The following is a 23,499-nucleotide window of genomic DNA, read 5'->3' as shown; positions in this document are numbered from 1 at the left end:
TAAAAAAATAAAGGATTTATCTAGGACTCTGAATATCAGCCAAATAAAGGGTAGGTGTGGTAGTATACACCTGTAATCACAACATCTGGGAGGTAGAGGCAGGAGGATGAGGCATTCCAGGCCAACTTCCACTATAAAGGAAATTCGAGGCCAGTCTGAGATACATGGATTTGTCCAAAAAACAAACAAACAAACAGTCTGATGAGGCTATAGTTGGGGGAGGTGAAAGAAGACAGACCTGGAGGGCTGAGGGCCCCCGGCTGACTGGAAATGGCAGCAGGAAAGGAGCATGGCCTTTGTTATACAAGACACACCTCTAACAAGGGAGGCTAGAACACAGCTGCACACCTTAGTGACAAATGGCCAGGGCACAACAGAAAGAGATGCCACTTCCAGAGTAGCTGGGGTGCAAGCTGGGCAAGTAGCAAGAGATGAAGACAAAGAGATTGTTGCAGAATATTATTTTAAGATGTGTTACATTCGTTCATGCTGTGGAACATTTGTTTAATGATGCAAAGATGTATTGCATTCTTTTTTTTTTGGTTGTTTTTGGTTTTTTGGAGACAGGGTTTCTCTGTGTAGCTTTGGTGGCTGTCCCTGGATCTCATTCTGTAGACCAGGCTGGCCTCGAACTCACAGAGATCTGCCTGCTTCTGCCTCCCGAGTGCTGGGATTAAAGGTGTGCACCACCACTGCCCCGCATGTTGCATTCTTTTATGATGCATTTGTTGAATGCTGTGAAGCTGTGCTACTTTGATTGTCTAAAACACCTGACTGGTCTAATAAAGAGCTGAATGGTCAAGAGCGAGGCAGGAGAAAGGGTGGGTGGGACTGGCAGGCAGAGAATAAATAGGAGGAGAAATCTGGGAGGAAAGAGTAGGAGTAGGATAAGCAGGAGGACTCCAGGGTCAGCCACCCATCTACACAGCAAACCACAGAATAAGAAGGAAAGAAAGGCAAAAGCCCAGAGGCAAAAGACAGACAGGATAATTTTTTTTTTTTTAACTTTTTGAGACAGGGTCTCTCTGTGTAACAGTCTTGGCTGTCCTGGAACTCTCTTTGTAGACCAGCCTGGCCTCAAACTCTGCCTGCCTCTGCCTCCCAAGTGCTGGGATTAAAGGCGTGCACCACCACCACCTGACCTAGACAGCATAATTTAAGTTAGAAAAGCTGGCAAGAAACAAGTCAAGCCAAGCTAAGGCCGGGCATTCATAAGAAAGTATGAGTCTCCATGTGTGATTATTTGGGAGTTGGGTGGCAGGCCCCCCAAAAGAATAAAAGAATAAAAAAAAAACCAACAACAGGAGAGACAAGTTGTAAGGAGCTCACCTCAAGGTAGGGCCGGATGGTAGAGTACAGCTTACTGATGGCGGCTTCATCCGAGTGTGGAGCCAAAGCCACAACCAGGTCCAGGACAGACAATCTGCCAGAGTGGGAAACAGGAAGGGGCTTAAAGAACCAGAGAAGGGCAGAGGCTACTCCCCTCAGGGTCGGACATGGGCCTCCCTTTGTGAATGGTAAACGTAGCACTCAGAGAACCAGGTAGTGCTGGAGGCTTTTCACAGCTGCTTCTCTGTCCTCACAGAACCATGTCGCAGGTACTATTACCACACCCAGATTACAGACGAGGACTCAGAGGCAGAGTATGTAACTTATTCAATGCCACATGAGCTGGGAAGTGGTGAAGTTGGGATTTGAACCTGGGCCATTTATCTCTAGATCCTCTTTCATCCTCTAATAATAATTAACTAGTCACACCTCTCAGAACAGCTGGGACATTTGATATTTCAAGACTTCCAGAGTGAATCCAAAGGCCTCTGCTAGGTACCCTCTGGCTCCCAAGCTCAAGGGAGGAAGCCCCGAGTACTTTACCTGGTGAAGTCAGAGCTGGCAGGATCAAGTACCTTCTCGGTGGCTTTTTCCAGGAAGCCATTCACCAACTGACAGCCCCCAGTGGAGAGAGAAACAGAGTGACCATAACAGCATGGTCCCCACGGTTTAGGAGCCCCCAGCCCAGCCACAACTGTGGTATAAAGTCCCCTATACGCCAGGGCTTGGAGGTAGGGTCTTGACCTCTCCAACCCAACAGCATCCCTCCCTTCACGGCACTCACCTGAGACTCGGTTATGGTGAGGTAAGTTTTGATGGTCTCCAGCACAGCACGGCGAGGGGCTGCCGCCTCCCCAGCTGCAATAGGCTGTCCATACAGGTTGAAGAGGATTGGCAGGAAGTTCTTAGCAAAGCGGCTCACTTCAGCACGGTCAGCCTCTGGTAAGAGGACCCAAGTTTGCATTGAAGGGACGGAGCTAATAGTAAGTCAGTGGTCATTGGGTGGCAGGCCAGCAGGTCCTTTCAGGGGATCCTCTGGCAGGACTAGGAAGCCACAAGAATGGACCTTCTGTCAGGAAAGGCTGAGGCCAGGGCACACAGAACATGAGCCTCCAGGTTTGGATGCTGAATGCACCATCCACAGCAGCTGCCAGTGTAAGGATTATGTCCTTATTACATCATCAGCCTGTGACGGCGCAGCCTAAAAAGTAGGTGTGCCCTCTCTCTCCCCATATTCCCTCTGTCCTCTGCGTGGTCTCTCTGTCTGTCTCTGTCTCTCCTAATAAAGCTCTAAGGAGGTAACCATGGCTCGTGATTCTTCCGCCATTGCAGCATCCAATGCTCTGCCGTGGCTGCCTCGGGCGGTGGGCAGCCACGAGTGCCTGTTAAACCCCTTCAGCCAGTACACTTCGGAGAAAGGCATGAGGCAAGGGCCAGTGTTAGCCTCCTGGATCACGACAGCAGCAGTGACGGTAGCAGTACAGATGGCTGCCTAGCAGTGTGAGCCACAGCAGGCCGGCACCCCAAGTCACCTTCTAACTACCTCCCACACTTACCTGCTTCACAGCCCTTGGTGATGAGAGTACGTAGGGCCTGGCACACAGTGACCCTCAGGTCTGGGCGCTCATTAATGGCTGTGCCCAATGTCCGTGCCAGGCCTTTGAAGGAGGCAGCCACATCTGTGGGTCTTGTGCAGAACCCAGGCAGGAGGGTCCAGATCTAGGAGGGAGGAATTTGGAAATTAGAGTGTCACCAGTGACTTGTGCCCCAGCATGCTCCATCCCTCTTCCTTCCCCAGCTGACCCTCACCTGCCATTGGAGTGTGTCATAAATCTTGGACTCCACTGTGCTGCCTGCCTGGGCCAGGTCCATTGCTAGAGGGTGTAAAAAAGACATAGTGTGACCCTAGCTACCCCCGTGGCCAACTGGCCTCATTTTACCAAACCAAAAGTCCTACAGTGAGGATACAAATGTAGGTAATACCCCCAATAAATCAATTTTAACACTAATTATTCTAAATAATTTTTAAAAATCTATGAATCTAGGCATGAGAATTGACACCTATGATCCCCGAACTCAGGAAACTGAGGCAGAAGGTTCAGAAATCCAAGGTAATCCTCAATTACTCACCAAATTTAAGGCTACATGAGACCCTGTCTCAAAAAAACAAACCAATATCCCCACTGCTTACAGGTAATGTGAATAAGCACCCATTTTAGTGACTTTTCAGTTATTAGAAGATAATTTTTGTTTTGTTTTGTTTTGTTTTGTTTTGAAGACAGGGTTTCTCTATGTACTTCTGGCTGTCCTGGAACTCACAGAGTTCAAGGCTGCCACCATCTGTGAGGTAACAATGAGGTTTTTAAGTATATTAAAATGATCATTGCTGGGTGGTGCGAATACCTTTAATCCTAGTACCTAGGAGGCAGAGGCAGGCAAATCTCTGAGTTTGAGGCCAACCTGGTCTACAGAGCAAGTTCCAGGACAGCCAGGGATACACAGAGAAACACTGTCTCGAAAAACCAAAAAATAAATAAATGAAAAATAAAAAATAAAAAAGACCCTCATTGCTGTTAGAAAACTACAGATGTAGCAGGGTGTGGTGGTGCATGCCTTTAGTCTCAGCATTCAGGAGGTAAGAGCAGGCAGATATCCATGACTTTGAAACCATATACATAAACATAGTCCTCTGTAGGTTTATAACAGTATATAGAGCTTTTCCTCAGTATCCACGAGCTGTAGGATCCCCATGGATATGAAACTCTGAATGTTCAAGTCTCCTGTATAGAAATCACTTCTAGATGTCTCATCAAACCCAACAGTGAAATACCAAGTGAAGAACTGTTATACAATAGTGTTCAGGGGATTTCTCCCCGGCATATCTTTAGTTCGTAGTTCACTGAATCTGTAACACAGAACCTGGGGATACAGATGCCAGCTGTCCACACATAAACCATGGGGAGAAAAACCTACCTAAAGGGCTTGAACTCTTTCTTTTGACTCAAGAGTGAAGAACAAGACCCAGGGGTGGAGGCTCCCTAGGGAGTACCCTTGCTGGCCAATCCCCTGCTTTGCAGAGGAATGTTGCCAAGTGCCCAAGGCAGACTCAGTCCTTTCTGACCTCGCCAGCAGGGGCTCCTAGATGTGGGGAGCAGGGGACTTAGATGGCACAGAGCCAAGGGCGCCGCCGTACCTTTGCTCTTAAGAGTGGTGGCCAGGGGCAAGAAGTAAGTGGTGAAGAAGCCCAGGCGCGTTTCCCGAACGTGATCCCGGATGACAGGCAGCAGCCAGCTCCGTGGGAAATCCAGAGTCTCCCTGTGAGGAAGAAGGACTCAGTGAGAAGAGGTAACAGACAGAAGACTGAAGAGCCTCTGCACAGAAAATTAGTGGACAGCCTTCCTAGGAGGGAACACGCTGCATGAGTCTCCTGGGCTCCTGAAGACTAAGCAGGTCACACTTACTCAGAGCCATCAATTTCCAAAGGCACAGCCTGGAGCACCACCTCGGGTCCCATGCTGGTCACTGCAGCCCCCACAGCCTGGTCCAGGGCTGCTGTGTGAGGGAAGTGAGGGGAGAGACGCAGGTCACACAGCGATTGGAGGCACTGGAACAGAGAGGGTACAAAGGGACATGATGGCAGGCCCAGGCGTGACAGTGCAGCAAAGGAATTGCCTAGCATGTTCAGGGTCTGGGCTCAATCTTCAGTGTAACAAACAACAAAAATGCAGTTTTTCTGCTGCCCAGGGAATGGGAGCTGAGGTATCAAAAGGCTCCTTACTCCCTATTAATGTCACTTCAGACCCATCTTCAGAAGAGGAATCCACGGTCTAGACCAGGCTTCACTCCAAAGGATGGAGCCAGATTCTGGGCACAGATGAAGCTCCACAGAGACACATACTGATGCCCCAATTGACTCAATGGTGTGTCCAATCCCTTTCCAAGGCCCAGGACTTTAAAAAGCTCTGCTTCATTTAACATGAAAAACTACGAACGTTCACATAAAAATGTAGATCCCAATTATCTTGAAGAATGGAAGGTGTGACCAAGGCTGGCCTGCAGCCAACTATGAGCAAATATAATGATGAGGCAGAGTGGCACCTTCCAGTTCCCCTTAGACCAACCAGTCTTGCTTCTCATAGCCCTGCCTGTTTGGCAGGAAGCCATGTTGCCAATCCTAACCAATCAGGGGCCTGACATGGCTGACTGGCCTCTCCAAGGTGGCTCCCATTACCCTGACAGCAAGGGGAAGGAGCAATGAGAGAGACCCAGGAGCTGATCCACCAGCTGTTCTTTGTCCTGGGGTCTGTTCAGGATTCCCAGTACTCAGCTAGTTCACCCTGGGCTGGAGAAATCCTGAGGCCTAAGGCTGTTTAAAACATCAACACTATATTCACTGGTTACACAGCATTCAGAGAATTAAAACCTGCAGGGCTGGAGACATGGCTTAGCAGTTAAGAGCACTGATGCTCTTGCAGAGGACTGGAGTTCAGTCCAGTATGGTGGCTCACAACCATCTGTAACTCCAGTTCCAAGAAATCTAAGACACCCTTTCTCATCAGCCAGCCAGCGCACAAAACACACATGTGGTACACATACATACACACAGAAGAAAACACTCATAATATAAATAAACCTTTGAAAATTTTTCAAAGGGGGGCTGGAGAGATGGCTCAGCAGTTAAGAGCACTGGCTGCTCTTCCAGAGGACCAGGGTTCAATTCCCACCCAGATGGCAGTTCACAACTGCCTATAACTCCAGTTCCAGGGAATCTGACACCCTCACACAGATATACTTGCAGGCAGAGCACCAATGCACATTAAAATAAATAAATAAATAAATGTTTTTAAAAGTCTAAAAGGGCCAGGGCCTCCCAGGATTCTAAATTAACCTCAGCGAAGGTAACTGGATGGGCAGTGGTCCGTCACCTTTCTGGAGGCACGGTACTAGGCACCTGCTGGGGCACTATCAACATTGGGGTGTCAGAGAGTGCAGACATGTTCTTCCTGGGTAGGAGTCCTCAGACCAAGGACCCAAGTGTCACCAGTTCCCTGGCCCGGCAGCCCCATCTCACCTTCTTCATCACAGGATGGGCTTGCTTCCCACAGGCCTCAAAGAAGACACCCAGTAGCTGCAGCACAGAGTTCCAGGCCGTGTGAAACCGGTATGTCAGGCCCTCTTCCACTGCCCTGCCAAGGAGCAGCACAGTCAGGGCCACGGTCACATCATCCCAGGAAGTCCCGGTGCTGGGACCATGACCCACAGACCTCAGCTAGCCTGTATAGGGGAGGGGGCCCAGCAGGACAAAGTGGACAGCTAATGCTCAGAAAGTATCCATGCTGAGTTTAGTTACATATTCCTACTGCCTGAAGAGAAACCCTTGAGGTAGGTAGCAATATGCCCCATTTTCAGATAAGGAAACTGAGGCCCATACCTGCACTGGGCTCCTTAGCCTGTGTACTGCTGCTGCCCTACCTTCCTCTACCTGACCTGAGGAGGGAGGATGGCTGGGAACAGGTGGCCTGAGCAGAGAGAAAAGTCTTCAGACCCTTTCTGTGTAACCATGGCTGGTCCTATCTGCCTCACAATATCTGAGCCTCTGGGGACTTTAGGCAGAAAGGGCCAACAAGGAGCAGTGTGTGGGCAAGCGGCAGCTGAGATCAAGAGTCTTACTCCTGGAGGGTTCCTGAAACACCATGCCATATGTACAGGAACTGGCCTCTGTCCCTCTGAATTAGTCACCGGAGCACCAAACCAAGACAGAAAAAAAATACACCCAGGACCCTGTAGCCATGTCTTCAAATGACTGCTCATAGGTGTTGAGGGCAGCCCAGCAGACTCTGTAGTTAGCCTTTTACAAGCTGGATGACCTCCCTTTCCCAGCCGTAAGAGGGGATTAATATGAATCTCCCAGCACAAAGGTCAATGGTTTCTGTTTACTGAATTCCTAGCTACATGTCTGCTGCTGCTCTCCCACTGATGAGGATCCAGAGGACCTTGCTCCAGATATACCTGGGGCTTGCAAGCAACAGAGCTGCCTTCAAATCCAGCTACGAGGTCCAGAAGCTCTGAGGCGGGGGACCCATGAGCCACACTCTGCTGTCCCACCGTATGGCACCTCTCCTTGTCTAGGTACCTCTGAAACACAACACAGCCCAGCTGGCAGGAGCTGCTCAGGCAGAGGTCTGGCACTCACCCCGATCCTACAGAGACCTGGTACTGGGTACATTGCCCAAAGTGGTGAGTGGAGCACAGGTCATCAGAGAGAGCTCTATGCCCTCCTAACAGGGGCACCGTAGACTCACCTAAACATCTTAGCGATGTACTGGGGAGGACCTGAGGCTGAAGAGGTCACAGAGCCAATGTCAGCAATGTGTGGAGCCACACACTCCTTCAGGATCTCCTACAAAGAGAGGTGGTCCCAGGCTGTCTATTCCAAGGCAGTCCCCCAATTTCATTCACCCTCTCAAATAGCTGTTTTTTGAAGCTCCCGAAGCCTGTCTCCCACTGGGAGAGGCTCCCCCAGGACCAAGCTAGGCATTCAGGGTGGCCTGGGAGCCAGGGCAGCAGACTGTGTTTCCCCAGCTAAGGCTGTGCTGAGGAGGATGTGGTACCTTGAGAGTCTGGGTAGCAGCTGCTACCACTTGTGAATGAGGGGACAGGAGACAGGTCACTGCCCTTCCAAAAAACCGAGCAAGATGGCCCAGGCCCAGGTCTCGTTGCAACCTGTCAAGACAAAAGTTTTCTGTGGAACCTGGCCCCAAGCCTCAGAGACCTGAGCCACCAGAGCTCAGGTAAAAACATCTACTGGCCGCCCTCCCAACAGGCCATTCCAGAAAGGCACTGTCCTTGAAGTAATGCATGGGGTGAAACATCCAAACTGCCCATAAGCAGCACACAGACTGGAGCTTGCCTTCATTATCACCTCCCTCTGGGCTGGCCCTCACCCTTCCCAGAGTCAAATCAAAATATACTGCTAACATTGGCATAACACTACAACACCAACCACTGCATAACAACAGACATTTCACTCCAACCCTGCAGCAGTTACTAAGTCCTACGCCCATTCTGTAGATGAGGAAACTGAGACACATACATCAGGTTGGCTGTGGCCACAGTGAAGCATCATGAGAAGGGATGCACACACCCAGGCAATCAGATTCCAAAGCATACAAGTGAAAATCATCACACCTGGGGGTCAGCAAGATAGGTCAGTGGTAAGGGTGCCCCTCAACCCCAGCAGCCAAGCCTGAGAAGTGATCTCTGGAGTCTACCCAGTAAAGGAGAGACCCATTCCTGAGAGTCACCTTCTGATTTCCACATGCACATACATGCACATACATGCACACACTCATGTACATACAAAACACAAATAACGAAAGTTAAAAAAAAAAAAACAAGCCGGGCGGTGGTGGCGCACGCCTTTAATCCCAGCACTCGGGAGGCAGAGCCAGGCGGATCTCTGTGAGTTCGAGGCCAGCCTGGGCTACCAAGTGAGTCCCAGGAAAGGCGCAAAGCTACACAGAGAAACCCTGTCTCGAAAAACAAAAAAAACAAAAAAAAAACAAAAAAAAAAACAAGAACAAAAACCAACTTCACCTAGGCTGCGGAGTGGCTCAGTCGGCCACTTGTGCCTGAGCATGAGGCTCTAAGTTTGAACCCCCTGAACTCTTATAAAGCTGGGCAGAGCACTGATCCCAGCACTCCTACACCAAGACAGGAGGTGGAGGCAGGAGAATCCCTGGCAACTTGAGGCCAGTCAGCCTGGCATATGCCACAGCAAACGACTAAGAGACCATGTCTCAAACAAGGAAGAAGGTGAGGACTGACCCAAGTTTTTCTTCTGACCTCCACAAGTGCAATGTGGCATGTGTGTACCTGTACTAAACACCTATGAACTCACACACATCACACACACACATACATACAAAAAACTAAAAATAAAGATCACACCAGACTAGGCACGATGGCTCACAATTGTAATCCCAGAACTTATGAAGCTAAAGGAGGAGGATCAAGACTGCCAGACCAGGCGTGTTGGCACGTGTTTAATCCCAGCGCTCGGGAGACAAAGGCACACAGACATCCGTAAGTTCAAGGCAGCCTAGTGCAGACAGCCAGTCAGAGCTTTGTAATGAGAACCCCATCTTCCAAAAAGCCAACAACTAAACAAAACAAAGAATCCAGCTGTGAGGCGGCCCAGTGGGTAAAGGAGCTTACTGCCAAGTCTGATGACCTGAGCTCTGGAACTCACACGGTGGAAGGAGAGACCTGACTCCCAGAAGTCTTCTTCCACACAAAGAGAATGATCCCCTCACCAACATGCACAGAGTAAGTCGAGAATCGGGTTCAAACCTGGCTCCAGACAGAAAGGCACTGTCTTCAGGGTGCCCTGTTGCTCACAGCGAGCTAGTAGATGCTCCGATGAGGGCGGAACTGGACTGGACAGAAGAGCCATGCTGCCCTGCCCTTGCTTTTTCTAACCAAGAGCTGATCCTCACCCACACAAAACACACCTTGGAGCTGAGTGGTCTCTCCAGCTTCTGGCTCATGACCCTCCCATCTGCATGCACAGCAGGCAGCCTAAAGGGAGACCCTAGGCTGACTTCCATCACATTCCTACCTGACCAGGTTGATGTGGGCTTTCTCCATAACCTTAAGCCAGGCCAGCAAAGGCTGTAAATCATTCTCACTGGGAACGTAGTCATACAAGGCCTAGAGGTGAGACAGGAATTAGCAGGTGAGTCTCAGTCAGCAGTAGCCCCAAGGATGATGACCCTTTCCTATTCCCTTGGTGAATACACTGTTATGACCAGGCAGAACTTCCAGTCAACTGGCTTCTGTGCTCCATGAACCTTTCCAGGTCCAACATTCCAGAAACACAAGGTTCTAGGAATGGGAGTGAGGTGTCTCACACACCTCCTGGGAGTCAATTGAAGCCAGAGCTCTTTCTCTGAGAAATGCACTTCAGCGTACATTTTGCAAACAATTTGGGGAAGATTTATGTAGCAGGCTTTCTTGGACGTCCAGCTTCCAAATCACAACACAGAGACTTATTATTAACTATGAATGTTTGGTCTTAGCTTAGGCGTGTTTCTAGCTAGCTCTTTTAACTTAAATTAACCCATTTCTATTAATCTATGTGCTGCCCCAAGGGCTCATTTACATCTATGTACTGTCTCTCCTGCTTTCCATGTCTGGCTGGCTGGTCCCCAGCTGGCTGACTTCTCTTTTTTCTCTATCCACCAGCCCTGCCTATCCCACCTCTGTCTAGTTATTGGCTGGTCAACTTTTTATTAGATCAATCAGGTGCCTTACGCAAGCAAGGTAAAACAGCAACACATCTTTACATAGTTAAACATATGCAGCATAAAGAAAAGCAACACATCTTTACATAGTTAAATAATTATTCTGCAACACAAACAAATGCAACATATCTTTATATAGTTAAACAAATATTCTATTCCACAACAGATTTATGTCTGTTTCCAAAAGTCTACCCACAGATATCTGCAGTTAAAAGCCCTGCTCAAGCTGAAATCATTTATGTTAACTAGATCAGGAAAGAGTCAGTGCCCATCTCCCATGCTACTGATGCAATTTCAGTGGTCTTTCTCCTGTCTGCAAGCCTGACTGTTCTCTACTGGGACAGCTTAGCCCATGCTACCCCACTGTTACAGCAAGGCAGCAGAGTCGGCACCCTCAGCAGTGCCTTCCAAAGACTTACCCTGCAATCAACCCTCCCCCAACTCAGGTCTCACCGTGATGATCTGAGCGTTGAGCTCTGCAGACAGGGTGCTTGTGCTGGGCTTGGCATGGAAGAGGCTATGGAAGGCCTGCATGGCACAGGCTGTCACAAGCTGCAAGAGACACACAGACTTAGAAAGGAAGTGCAACGTCCACAGCTGCCCTGGAGCTCTCAAACTCCATGATACCAGCTAAACGGAGCCAATAGGTGCCCCAGACTCCCAGACACCCCGAGGACTGTCACTCTAATACCACACGGCAACCTGGCAACCAGTAACAAACTTCAAATGATATAAGGACCGAGATACAGCTCAGTGCTAGAGCCCTTATATAGTATGCACAAAGGCCCCGAGTTCAATCCCAAGTACCACTAGAAAACAAAAATAGGGTTCAACAGGTAAAGTGCCACCCTGCCATGATGACCTGAGCTCAGTCACTGAATCCCATGTAAGAACTCCCTAAAGTTGTTCTCTGACCACACACATGTACACACACACACACACACACACACACACACACACACACACACACACACACACACACACACACACACACGAATCTGAAGTCAGCTTCCCAATGGACTTAAGATGCTCCGGCCCATTCTGACACCATGGATGATGTGGTGTCCTAGGCTTATGGCAAAAGCAGGGTCAGGGCAGAGAGCACCTCAGGGGCTAACAGCAGGGATTACAGACCTCCACCATGACCGGAACCAGGGACTGGTTCTGTTGCTGTTTTTGGCTTACTCAATGACTTCCCTATGTTGGTCCCATTCTTCCTGTGTCCTGAGCTTACCACATGGTTCAGGGTCATGACCCGAAGCAGAGTCTCACTGCAGCTCTTCACCAGGCCTTCTGGGAAGCAGGGCAGCATGTCCTTCAGCAGCGTTAGCATGTGCAGTGTGGTGGTGGCCTCCCTGGAGCCTGGTAAACAAAGGGGAGTTTCAGTCCTAATCCTCCTATACTGCCCACACTTCGCCTCCACCTGCCCTGGGCCTGGCTACCTCACCTCCAGACTTCTCAATCTCCTGAATGCAGAACTTGGCAGTGGAGACAGCAGCAGGATGGTGAGCGGGGGCCTTCTCACCAAACATGAAGTCACTGCCCTTGAGAACTGAGCATACTCCATGCTGAGCAGCCTTGCGGATCTGAAGGGAAAACAAATGGACACAAGGTCAGATCAGTATTTTGGGTGCTTGGCACAACTACCACCAGCAGCCTGTGAGTGCTTAGCACAACTACCACCAGCAGCCTGTGGGTGCTTGGCACAACTACCACTAGCAGCCTGATGGACAGCTACTATATAGTACCTACTACTAAGTCAAGATCATTCCACCATAGAGCCCTAAGCCTGCTAACTAGCCAAATGGCCCTGAAGCAGCCCAGACACTCAGTCTCTGGGCAGCAGGGTCCTCATCTTCAGACAGGGATATAGTCATTTAATTCCCCAGCAAAGCCAGTGCCACTAAACCAGGCACTGCTTAGGTGTTAACAAAGTGGCAGTGAGAATAGACAACACTGGCCTGAGGCAAAAAAACAAAAAAACAAATATACTGCAGAAGGTAAAAGACACCTTTGCAGGGGCTGGAGAGATGATTTAGAGGTTAGAAGCACTGGATGTTCTTGCAGAAGACCCAGGTTCAGTTTCTAGGACCCACATGGAGACTTACAACCACTTCTAACTCCGGTTCCTGGGCACCTGCTGTTCTTATCTAGAGTCCACAAGCACCAGATATGCATGCAATACACATACATGTACACAGGCCAAACACTCATACACCTCTGGGTGTGATGGTATACACCTTTAATCTCAGCACTAAGAAGCAAAGGCAGACAGATCACTGAGTTTTGAGGCAGTCAGGGCTATATAATGAGACCCTGTCTCAAACAACAACGAAACAAAACAAAAAAACAAATATTCATACACAAATAAAAAGTATTTTTGAAAAGATACTTTGCTGACAAAGTGTCACTCTAATGAAGTGACATTGCAACACGGACCTCAAGAAGGTGAGTTAGTGACCACATGAATACACGAGGAAGGAGGCAGGAGACTTCCAGGTTACAAGCACTTCACATGGGGTAGGATTCATTACATGCTCCTAGCCCTGAATTTCTGAGGCAGCAGCATGGATCCATTTGCTGAATGCCTGCTATAAAGCAGGGACTGTACCAGGCCTGAGACTCCACACAACCCTGCACCAAGACTGCAACTATCTCTTAGGAGGCCCAGACCTACAGACATTAAGTAACTTATTTAAAGTGATACCAAAAAATGAATTAAGAATTCAGCTCAGAGCTGGGACTGGTGGTACAGGCTTTGTAATTCCAGCTGCTGGGGAGGCTGAGGGAGAGGGTGAAAGTTCAACGTTTGCCTAGACTATAGATAAGTTCAAAGCCAGTTTAGGGAGCTTAGTAAGACCCTCTCTCAAAAGAGAAAAGCAAAAATGGGCTTGGGATATAGGTTAGTGGTTGTCTAGTATGCATAGGGCCCGAGGGTCAATTCTCAATATTGCAACATCAAAGAAAAGGGGGGTGGTGAGTCCAAGTCAGGTCTGTATGACTCCAGAGCCCCATCAAGACTGCCACCTCCCCACCAAGGGACAAAGGAGGACTGAGGAGTGTACAGAGAGACGCAGAAACACTGGACTGTGACTTTCCTGCTAGAGAAGGGGTGTTCCTCATTTTCTGCATTTAAGTGGACAAGGCCTCAGAAACAGGGAACAGAATCTCAGGTCTTGGGCTGGCAATGGTGGTGCAAGCCTTTAATCCCAGGCAGATGGACCTCTGAGTTCAAAGCCAGCCTGGTCTGCACAGCAAGTTCCCAGACATCCAGGGGCTATTAAGTGAGACTTTGTCTCAAATAACAACAACAACAAAACGCAACACCTCAGGACTTAGGGTTGGGGAGATGGCTTAGCAGGTAAGAGCGCAAGCACAAGGACCTGAGTTCATGTGGCCTCTGTAAACATCTGCATGCGCATGCGCGTGCACGCGCGCTGGTGCACTATAAACCCTGGCACTACATGGGGTGCAGACAGGAGGATCACTGGAGCTTACAGGCCTCCAGCTTTACTCCAGGCTTGATGAGAAACTCTGGGAATAAAGGAATAAGGCTGAGAATGGTAAGGGCAGGACACCTCTGTGTGCATGTGTGAGTAAATGCATCTACACACATGTGCATACACCACTCACATGCACGCACAACAAACAAAAACTGAGAAAACAAACAAGCCAGGACTCTGAAGTCACCTTCCCAGCCTGGCTCACACAGGCTGACTCTCACTGGGGCAACCCAACAGTCTCACCTTGGGCTTGGCATGCACGGTGAAGCTCAGCAGCCCATGGTACACCTGGAGGGTTATAGGATAGCCCCAGGCCTCCAGGTCTTGTTTCCGCAGCAGGATGGCCAGGCAGGACAGGATCTTAAAGAAAAATGTGAGAAAGTCCTTCAGCTCTACCAGCCTCGGGGAAAGAGTCCAGGGTCTCACCAATCCTGGGAAAGCCCCGAGAGATCTGTTGGAGGATCCATGGAGTGCCTAAACTACTTCCAAGGAAGGAAGGGTCCATGCTTTAACCACATCCACAGAACTCAGGAATCAGCAGACACTGACCCATCTGAGTGCAGAGGTGGAGCCACTGCTCGCCTGGGCAGACATGATGTCCATAAAGGCTTTGGAGGTATCAGAGAACTTCTTAATGAGCACAGGACTGGGCACACTGTAGGGAGAATAGAGAGAGTCAATCCAGAGAGGAAAAGACAAGCCACTGAGGCAGGCCCTGGAGTCAAAGGAAGAGCACTGCTGGCCCAGCTACTCAGTGAGTCACCAGTCAGCACAGGGGCTCAGCTTTCTGCCACTCGGGTTGGTGTGCTTGCCATGAGCTCTGGGGTCTCTCATCTTGCCCACCAGTCAGCCTCTGTACTATCTAATGAGGGATCACATGGTCACATAACCTCATACAAGCCCCTCTCCTTCCTTGTGAAGCCTGGTGCCAAAGACTCAGCACCACTGCCCTTCCCTAGGACCCAACACTCATTCCAGGATGTGATAGCCCAAGTCACTTCCAGGTCTGATGCAGAATGCCTGCAGACATTCACATATCTTCTTTTGATTTTTGGTTTTGTTTTGTTCTTCCAGATTTATCTATCTATCTATCTATCTATCTATCTATCTATCTATCTATCTATCTATCTATTTGTGTGTGTATGTATGTTTTTTATACAGGATTTCTCTGTGTAGTTTTGGTGCCTGTCCTGGATCTCGCTCTGTAGACCAGGTTGGCCTTGAACTCACAGAGACCCACCTGCCTCTGCCTCCCAAGTGCTGGGATTAAAGGTGTGCACCACTGCTGCCCGGCTTCGGACTTCATTTTTAATTATGTGTATATATGTGTATCTGTGTGTAGGTATGTACACATGAGTGCAAGTGCCTCTGGAGGCTAGAGTCCCCTGAAGCTGGAGTTATACATAGCTGTGAGCTACCCCACAAGGGTACTGGGAATTGAACTCTGATCCTCTGATTAATTGCTGAGACATTGCTCTAGCCCCTTTGTTCACTTTCTGAGGTCTCATGTAGCTCAGACTGGCTTCAAACTTACCATGTAGCCAAGGATAACCCTGAACTGAAACTTCTGTCTCTACCTCCCAAATGCTACGATTACAGGTGTATGTCACCACAACTGGTTCTCAAGGATCATTTTAAGATTTTTGATTGCTAATTGTGGTAGAATATACATTCATAAATTTACCATTTCAAGCTATGAAAGTTAGCTTTAATCGTCAACTTGACACAACCGAGAATCACCAGAAAGTGAGACTTCCTGAGGCTCTGTTTATCCTGGGTTGGCCTGTAGGCATATCCATGGGGTTTCCATTGTTGGTGGTACCTTTTCTTAGGCAAGGGATCCTGAACTGTGTAAGACTGGAGAACCAGGGCTGGAGGAATGGCTCAGCAGCTAAAGAGTACTTGCTGTTTTTGCAGAGGATGTGGGTTCAAGTCCCAGCACCCACACTGGTTCAATCACAGCTGGTGATAACTGGAGTTCTAGGGGATCTGACTCCGTCTTTGGGTCTCCACTATACCTGCATATTCATGGTGCACAGAAATACTCAAGCTCACACACAGAAAAATAAAAAGACTGAGAAATGGAGCCAAACACAAATGAATGTGTGTGTATACATTCACTGTGCTCTGCTCCTGACTATGGATGTGATATGACCAGCCATTGTAAGTTCCTGCAGCCTTGACTACTCTGCTATGATGGACTGTGACCTGGACTGTCACATTTTTCTCCCCTAAGTGGCTTTTTGTTTTGTTTTGTTTTTTAAAGACAGTGTTTCTCTGTGTTCCTTTGGTGCCTATCCTGGATCTTGCTCTGTAGACCAGGCTGGCCTTGAACTCATAGAGATCTGCCTAGCTTTGCCTCCCGAGTGCTGGGATTAAAGGCGTGCACCACCATGGCCCGGCATCCCCTAAGTGTCTTTTTGTCAGGATATTTTATCAAAACAAGGAAAATGACACTAAAACACACATATTCGGAAGCATTCAGAAGTATCTGGTTCCATAGCATAAGTATGTTCACACTGCTGTACATCTCCAGAACATTTAATATTTAAAATACATCTAACTGTACTTGTGTGAGTATATTCATGTCCGTGTGTGTGTGTGTGTGTGTGTGTGTGTGTGTGTGTGTGTGTGTGTGTGAATGCACACACGTGAGTGCTGGTGCCTGTGGCGTCAGAAGAGGGCACTGAATCCTTCAGAGCTGGAGCTACATTGTGAGCTGCCTGGACAGGGATGCCGGGTTCTGAACCCTGGTCTTCATGACTGAACAGCAAGTGCTCTTAACAGCTGAGCTATCTCTCCAGCCCAAACATTTTCATCTTAAAAACCAAATATGTGGGGTTGGAGAGACATATATTCTCCCTCTCCCTCTCCCTCTCCCTCTCCCTCTCCCTCTCCCTCTCCCTCTCCCTCTCCCTCTCCCTCTCCCTCTCCCTCTCTCTCTCTCTCTCTCTCTCTCTCACACACACACACACACACACACACACACACACACTGAAAAAAGAAGTATCTTGCTGCGCCCAGGCTGGACTCACCGCTTTAGGACAAGGTTCAGTAAGTAAGCGACGGCAGCCAGGGACTCTGAAGATTCCACTGCTTCCATGGTTGTCATCTGAGGGCCAGAGTGAAGGGTGTGAACACATAAAACAACACAATGTACACACAAGACAGCATGGGTGGCAGGAGGGACCCATGTGCTGTGCTGAGAGCTATGACTAAGAATCCTCCTCACGGTATATAAGGTTCAAATCTGAGCTCTGCACTGTGTAATTTTGGCCTAATAACTTTAGGTTTATTTTTTTTATTTATTCTTTGAGACAGTGTATCACTATGTAGCCCTGGCTGGCCTTGAACTCACAGAAATCCTCTACCTTCCAAGTGTCCTAGTAACCTTTCGTGACTCAGTTTTTTTCTTATAAAATAGGGGTAAGAATATTTCATCTTGGGTGGTAGTGGTTCACACCTTTAATCCCAGCACTCGGGAGACAGGGGCAGGTGGATCTCTGTGAGTTCGAGGCCAGCCTGGTTTACAGAGTGAGTTCCAGGGGCTACACATAGAAACTCTGTCTCAAAAAACAAAAACAAAAAAAAACAAAGGGAAGGAAGGAAGACTGTATCATCTTGTGTGGCTAGGGATGCAGCTGAGGTATTTAATGCACCTCCTTACCATATGTAAGGTAAAACAAAAAAAACAAACAAACAAAAAACAAAACAAAACAAAAACACTACAGCAGAGACGATGCTGTACATGTTATCACACCTAAGGTAGGAAGACTGATATCAGTTCAAGACCAGCCTGAGTTAGCTACACAGTGAAAACCTAGTGCTAGCATAACTCCAGATTGTCCACCACTCTCAGATAACTTCTGGAAAACTCTATGGTTCATTCATGAGAATGAAAACAGTAAACGGTATTTTAGTATCATGGGAATAATTTTGTCCTGTTTGTCCCTAAAAGGGTCATAGGGACCCCTAGATCACACCTTGGAAGTAATCTTTTTCTAACTCTCCCAGTTCTAACTCGTCTTCATAAAGCAGTGGTGTTTTGTCTTACAAGGCTGAAACAGTAAATCCCACCAGCCTGACCAAGTCCCCAGAGAACAGAAGCACTTTTACCTATCGGAGGCTGCTCCGCCCCCACAGGCAGCTTTCTCTTGATAGCTCTGAACACCCAGCTAGCCCCACATCACACTCACCAGAGCAGCAAAGTACTCAGTCTCTGTCTCCTTGCCTCCCTGGGATCGAATCACTTCGGTGACAGCAGCCAGGACAGCACAGATCTGCACAGGAGGAGAAAGTATCCAGCCCTGGCCTGGGTGGTCCCTTCATCCTTCACAAATTAAATCCTGATAAAGCCCAAAGGGAGGGCCTAGCCACCAGGAGGCCGGGGAGCACTACTGCTCCAGCACCACCTTAAGGACACCACTTCTTTCCATTCCTTTCTCTCTTTTGTTTTTCAAGACAAAGTTTCTCTGTGTAGCCCCGGCTATCCTGGACTTGGAACTCACAGAGATCTGCTTGTTTCTGCTTCCTGAGTGCTGGGATCACAACCACCTGGTCCAAGGACACTATCTTATAGAAATACCTTGAGCCTGCAGACTTTTTTTTTTTTGGTTTTCCGAGACAGAGTTTCTCTGTGTAGCTTTGGTGCCTGTCCTGGATCTTGCTCTGTAGACAGGCTGGCCTCGAACTCACAGAGATCCACCTAGCTCTGCCTCCCGAGTGCTGGGATTAAAGGCGTGCGCCACCACTGCCCGGCTCAAGACTTCTTTCTTTAAACGTTCTTTTTATTTATCCAATGTGTCTTTCACATCATGCACCTTGATCTCATTAATTTCCCCATTCCTTGACATCCACCCTCTGACCCTGCAACATCCCTACCCCTACCCCCGAATAAAACAAAATTTAAGAGGAAAAAAAGGGAAAAAACTAAAAATCCCATCTTGGGAGCTACAGTGAGTCACAGAGTAAACTCTTCTGTCCATATATCTTTACTTGCAAACGTTCACTACACAGTCATTGGTCTGGTTCAAGGCCTCTAGTTTCTACTACACTATCAATGCTGGGCCCTCACTGGGGCTCTTCTTAGATAACCTATTATTGCCCTGTGCAGTGAAGATCCTGCAGCTTTGGGTCTTTGAGTCACATGCTCCAGCAGATCATAGATGGGGTGGATGTTGGGGTGGGCCAAGTCATAACCCTGGTTCTGGGCCTGGGTAGCTGCAGGGCTGGTCAGTCCGTCAGTTCTCCCCTGTCCTCACCACCAGGGTGAGCTCTCCAGCATTGCCCCAGCTAATTCATCCTTGCAGCAATGAGCGAGGTTAGGGGCCAGTTCCTGCTTTCACGCCCTCAGAGTCGGCTCTCCCCCACCTACACCAAGCACCAGGGCCAGCTCTACTGTGTTGCCCAGGTGAGCTCCCGAGTGCTGTAGCTGGTGAGGGGCAGGGCCAGCCCTCGCATTCTAATGACACCAGGGCCAGCTCTCCCACCTGTCTCAGGTATTGATGGTGTGGAGGGCATCTCTCCTCCACCCATGCTGCCACATGTCAGATGAGTAACGGGCACAGCTCTTCCTTGCTCGCTATGTAAGGGCTGGGTCCCTCACACCTCACACAACAGGGCCAGCTCTGCTGTGCTGCCTAGGCGAGGAGCAGGGCCCACTTTCCTGAATGCTACAGCTGGCAAGGGGGAAGGTCATCTTACTGCAGGAGGTAAGGGAGGGGGTAAGGGGGACATCTCTCTCCCACCCACACCGCCACAAGATAGATGAGTAGTGGGGACAGCTCTCCCATGCTTACAACTTCGGGGCTGGCTCACCTACACCTGTGCTGTCAGGGTTGGCTCTACTGTGCTGCCCAGGCTAGGGAGCCTGCAGATTTATACACTGCAGCCACAAACCAGAACAGGCAAGCAGTCAGTAACAAGGGATTAATAATATATTATTACTATTTAAGATATGATAGGTTTTGTTTTTGGGGGGTTTTGGTTTTTTCAAGACAGAGTTTCTCTGTATAGCCCTAGCTGTTCTGGATCCTGGTCTGTAGACCAGGCTGGCCTAGAACTCAGGGAGATCCACCTGCCTCTGCTTACTAAGTGCTGGGATATCACTGGGCCTTGTTTTTGTTTTTTGTTTGTTTTGAGATAGGGTCTAGCTATGTAGCCCAGGCTGGCTACAAAACGAACAATCCTTCTAAGTGCTGAGATTACAGTCACGTACCACTATGCCTGGAAAATGACAGATTTAAATGTTATGACCATCAGGGAAAAAAATTGAAAACAACAATGGTGGGGGAGAATAATTAGAAATAATAATGTAGAAATACTGTTTGGTGGGGGACAAAGTTGGAGAGCAATGGATATAAAATATAGTAAATCCCAGTAAAAAATATACAAAATGTTGAACAGAACCAGGCATGGTGGTGCACATCTGCACTCCCAGTATTCCCAAGGCTGAGGCAAAGCACTACAGTGAATCTGAGGTCAATCTGGGCTACTAAGTTGGATCTAGGCCAACCTGGGCTAGACTAAAAGACCTTGTTGTCAGTCACAGTGGCACACACCTTTAATCCCAGCACTTGGGAAACAGCCACATGGATCTCTTGAGTTCAAGGCCAGCCTGGTCTACATAGCAAGGCCCAGGCCAGCCAGGGGCACAGAGTGAGACCCTAGTCAAAAACAAAACAACAGTCCCTGAATGGGGCTGAACATCTCAATGGCTCAGGGGTTAAGAATTCTTGCTGCTTTTGCATAGGACCAGAGTTTGGTTCCTAGCACCCACACTGGGTAGCTCAAAACCACCTCTAACTAAAGCTCCAGGGGATATGACCTCCATGGGCACTAACACACACACACACACACACACACACACACACACACACACACACACACACACAAATACACATACATAAACAGAATGTAAAAAAGTAACAAAAAATTGTATATGTTGAAATGCTAACATTTTATATATACTGGTCAAATACATTAATTTCACTTATTTCTTTTTACTTTTTAAATGTAGCTTCTAGAGAACTCAAAATTATACGCATGGCATACTTTACATCACCACTGGGCAGTGCTAGTCTAGACATATACACAATGACCCATTAACAGTAGCCACTGGAAGGAATCAAAATAGGAGACTAATTATAACATTTTACTCTATTTTGTATCATTTAGCATTTTTATATTCCTCATTTAGCACTGAAAAATATAGGCATATTAACTTTGAAATGTAAATTAAGTACAACATTTCAACATATTCTAACCATGGTTATTCACCATGAATTTGCTGAACAATGGTGTCCCTGGAAATAGATATAAAAATTCTTGTGTGCGGTACAGTTGAGACAAACGTAGAAAATATTTCTTACCCTCAAGGATTTTATTCAGCAGAGATATTTTGTAGGAAAGGAGAGAAAGGACTCCCAAAAGCTGTCTTCTGACCTCCACACACACACAAACACACAATAAAAATATATATAATTTGGGCTGAAGAGATGGTTCAGTGGTTAAGAGCACTGACTGCTCTTCCAGAGGACCCAGGTTCAATCCCCAGCACCCACATGGCAGCTCACAACTGTCTGTAACGCCAAGATCTGACACCCTTACACAGGCAAAATACCAATGTACATAAAATAAGAATAAATAAGTTAATACACACACACACACACACACACACACACACACACACACACACATATATATATATATATAATTTGCCAAACATGATGAACTCACACCTTTAGCCTTAGCACTTGAAAGGTAAAGGCAGGTTGATCTCTATGAATTTAAGGCCAGTCTGGTCTACATAGGGAAACCTTGTCTCAAAAAATAAACAAAAATTTAAAAATATATATGTACACTTGCCAGGCACATTTTTTAAAGTAGACTCTGCCCGGGGAGGGTAATGTGTAAAGGGTAAGACAGATGACACATCATCCAGAAATACCAGTTGCTGTCACCAGAGCTGGAGGAAAACAGTCCTGAATGGGCCTCTCCTACCGTCCTACAACCTCTGGGGCCAAGCTCCTACCTCTTTGTGGGCAGCGGAGTTGGATTCCCAGAAGCGCTGCACTTTGCTGAAGGTGACGTTTGTACAGTCGGACAAGCCACTCAGAAATGTGCCCGAGGACTTCTCACTGAAAGGCAGCTCCGGATCCTGGTCCATGGCCGTCTCAGGGGCTTGGCTTTTGCCCAGGCTCAGGGTCCCCGACTGCAGCTCATTATGCAGCTTCACGGCATCCACCGTCAGGTCGCTCTTTCCTGAGAACCGGAGTTACAAGATAGTGGCCCCACTTCCTTTCGACTGAAGGAGGAGAGTCCCCAAGAAACAAACCAGGAGGGTTCAGACCCCCAACCCCAATTGCTGGATTCCGAACCCAGCCTGCCTGCACAACAGCCCTGTGTGTGCCTGCAACTTTCAAAGCCGAGGAAAAAGAACACTCAGATCTGCTTCTGCTCCTTGTATTAAAGGCACAACAACATCCAGAACCAGGGTCGTATACAGTACAGAGACACCCGAAGGCCGAAGACGTGGCTTAGTAACTGAGTGTTTGCTTAGCGTGCACAAGGTCCTGGGTTCGATCCCTAACTCACCCTCAACACACACAAAACTCTAAAGAGCCACCCAAGGGTAGTGATGGCCGTGTATCCCAACCCTGACGCCGCAGTACCCTAGACAAGTCATTTCACTTCTAGAGACAGTTTCCGCATCTGTCAAACTCGAGGGGCGGGCCTTCGAAGTGAGCTCCAGGGCTGACACTCTATCCATAAGGGGCCTAGACCCACAAGACGGTGCCCGCGGAACCCCGCGGACCCCCGCGGCCGGGCTACCTGACGGACGGCTGAAGAAGCGGCTGCGAGCGGCCTGGCGGTGGCGGCAGGTGGCGGGGTTGCTGTCGCTGCTGTGGCCTTTCTTCCAGCGCTTCAGCTTGGCCGAGACACCGGAGGGCAACTTCCCCGAGCGACCCATGTCGACCAAACTGGGGCCGGGACTCGCTCAGGAGAACCGCGTCCAGCCACGCCGAAGAGGTAGCCGAACCCACGTGTGTCCTCAGCCGGCTTCGCGTCCTCTTCCTCTGACGTCACTTCCGGACTCCAGTCCGTTACTGTGGCAAAAACAATCAACATCCGGTTTGGGGATTCCTCTTTGCTCTGAGATTTTACACTAGGAGAGGAGTTCTGGTGTTCCCGATGCTGTAGGCTCCTGCTGCACCGCCGCGGTTCTTGGCCATGGAGAAAGCCTTAAAAACAGGAATTTCTTTGGAATTAAAAAAAAAAGCAAACGTATATTTATATTACTCTCAAAATATCCGTTGTTATAACGGGGCGTGGTGAGCACGCCTGTTATCCCGTCAAACTGG

The 23,499-nt window shown here is 48.5% G+C and overlaps 1 protein-coding gene across 2 annotated transcripts in view; it reads right to left on the bottom strand.

Moving 5' to 3' along the window:
- Positions 1 to 23,213, bottom strand: part of Rrp12 (ribosomal RNA processing 12 homolog) — a 39,067-nt gene extending 15,854 nt beyond the window's left edge. Inside the window, exons 1-20 of one of the 2 annotated variants that reach the window (XM_052763204.1) lie at positions 22,970 to 23,212; positions 22,170 to 22,399; positions 18,334 to 18,417; positions 17,173 to 17,249; positions 14,687 to 14,792; positions 14,381 to 14,497; positions 12,082 to 12,220; positions 11,869 to 11,996; positions 11,088 to 11,186; positions 9,950 to 10,041; positions 7,941 to 8,052; positions 7,632 to 7,729; positions 6,401 to 6,515; positions 4,791 to 4,933; positions 4,523 to 4,644; positions 3,139 to 3,203; positions 2,886 to 3,048; positions 2,114 to 2,268; positions 1,873 to 1,940; positions 1,330 to 1,423 (exon numbers count right to left, since the gene is read on the bottom strand). In XM_052763204.1, coding sequence (XP_052619164.1) covers positions 1,330 to 1,423; positions 1,873 to 1,940; positions 2,114 to 2,268; positions 2,886 to 3,048; positions 3,139 to 3,203; positions 4,523 to 4,644; positions 4,791 to 4,933; positions 6,401 to 6,515; positions 7,632 to 7,729; positions 7,941 to 8,052; positions 9,950 to 10,041; positions 11,088 to 11,186; positions 11,869 to 11,996; positions 12,082 to 12,220; positions 14,381 to 14,497; positions 14,687 to 14,792; positions 17,173 to 17,249; positions 18,334 to 18,417; positions 22,170 to 22,399; positions 22,970 to 23,108 — 2,346 coding nt within the window. In that variant the 5' untranslated portion in view covers positions 23,109 to 23,212. Of the gene's footprint in view, positions 1 to 1,329; positions 1,424 to 1,872; positions 1,941 to 2,113; positions 2,269 to 2,885; positions 3,049 to 3,138; positions 3,204 to 4,522; positions 4,645 to 4,790; positions 4,934 to 6,400; positions 6,516 to 7,631; positions 7,730 to 7,940; positions 8,053 to 9,949; positions 10,042 to 11,087; positions 11,187 to 11,868; positions 11,997 to 12,081; positions 12,221 to 14,380; positions 14,498 to 14,686; positions 14,793 to 17,172; positions 17,250 to 18,333; positions 18,418 to 22,169; positions 22,400 to 22,969 lie in introns of both variants that reach the window. The other variant, XM_052763205.1, reaches the window with a different exon arrangement.
- Positions 23,214 to 23,499: the final 286 nt, after the last annotated feature.

This window comes from Peromyscus californicus, unplaced genomic scaffold, assembly GCF_007827085.1.
Source record: "Peromyscus californicus insignis strain IS unplaced genomic scaffold, ASM782708v3 Scaffold_4__1_contigs__length_199733344, whole genome shotgun sequence".
NCBI classification, from domain to species: domain Eukaryota; kingdom Metazoa; phylum Chordata; class Mammalia; order Rodentia; family Cricetidae; genus Peromyscus; species Peromyscus californicus.
Note: the sequence above shows the minus strand (reverse complement) of the source record. Positions and strands in the feature narration are given on the sequence as shown.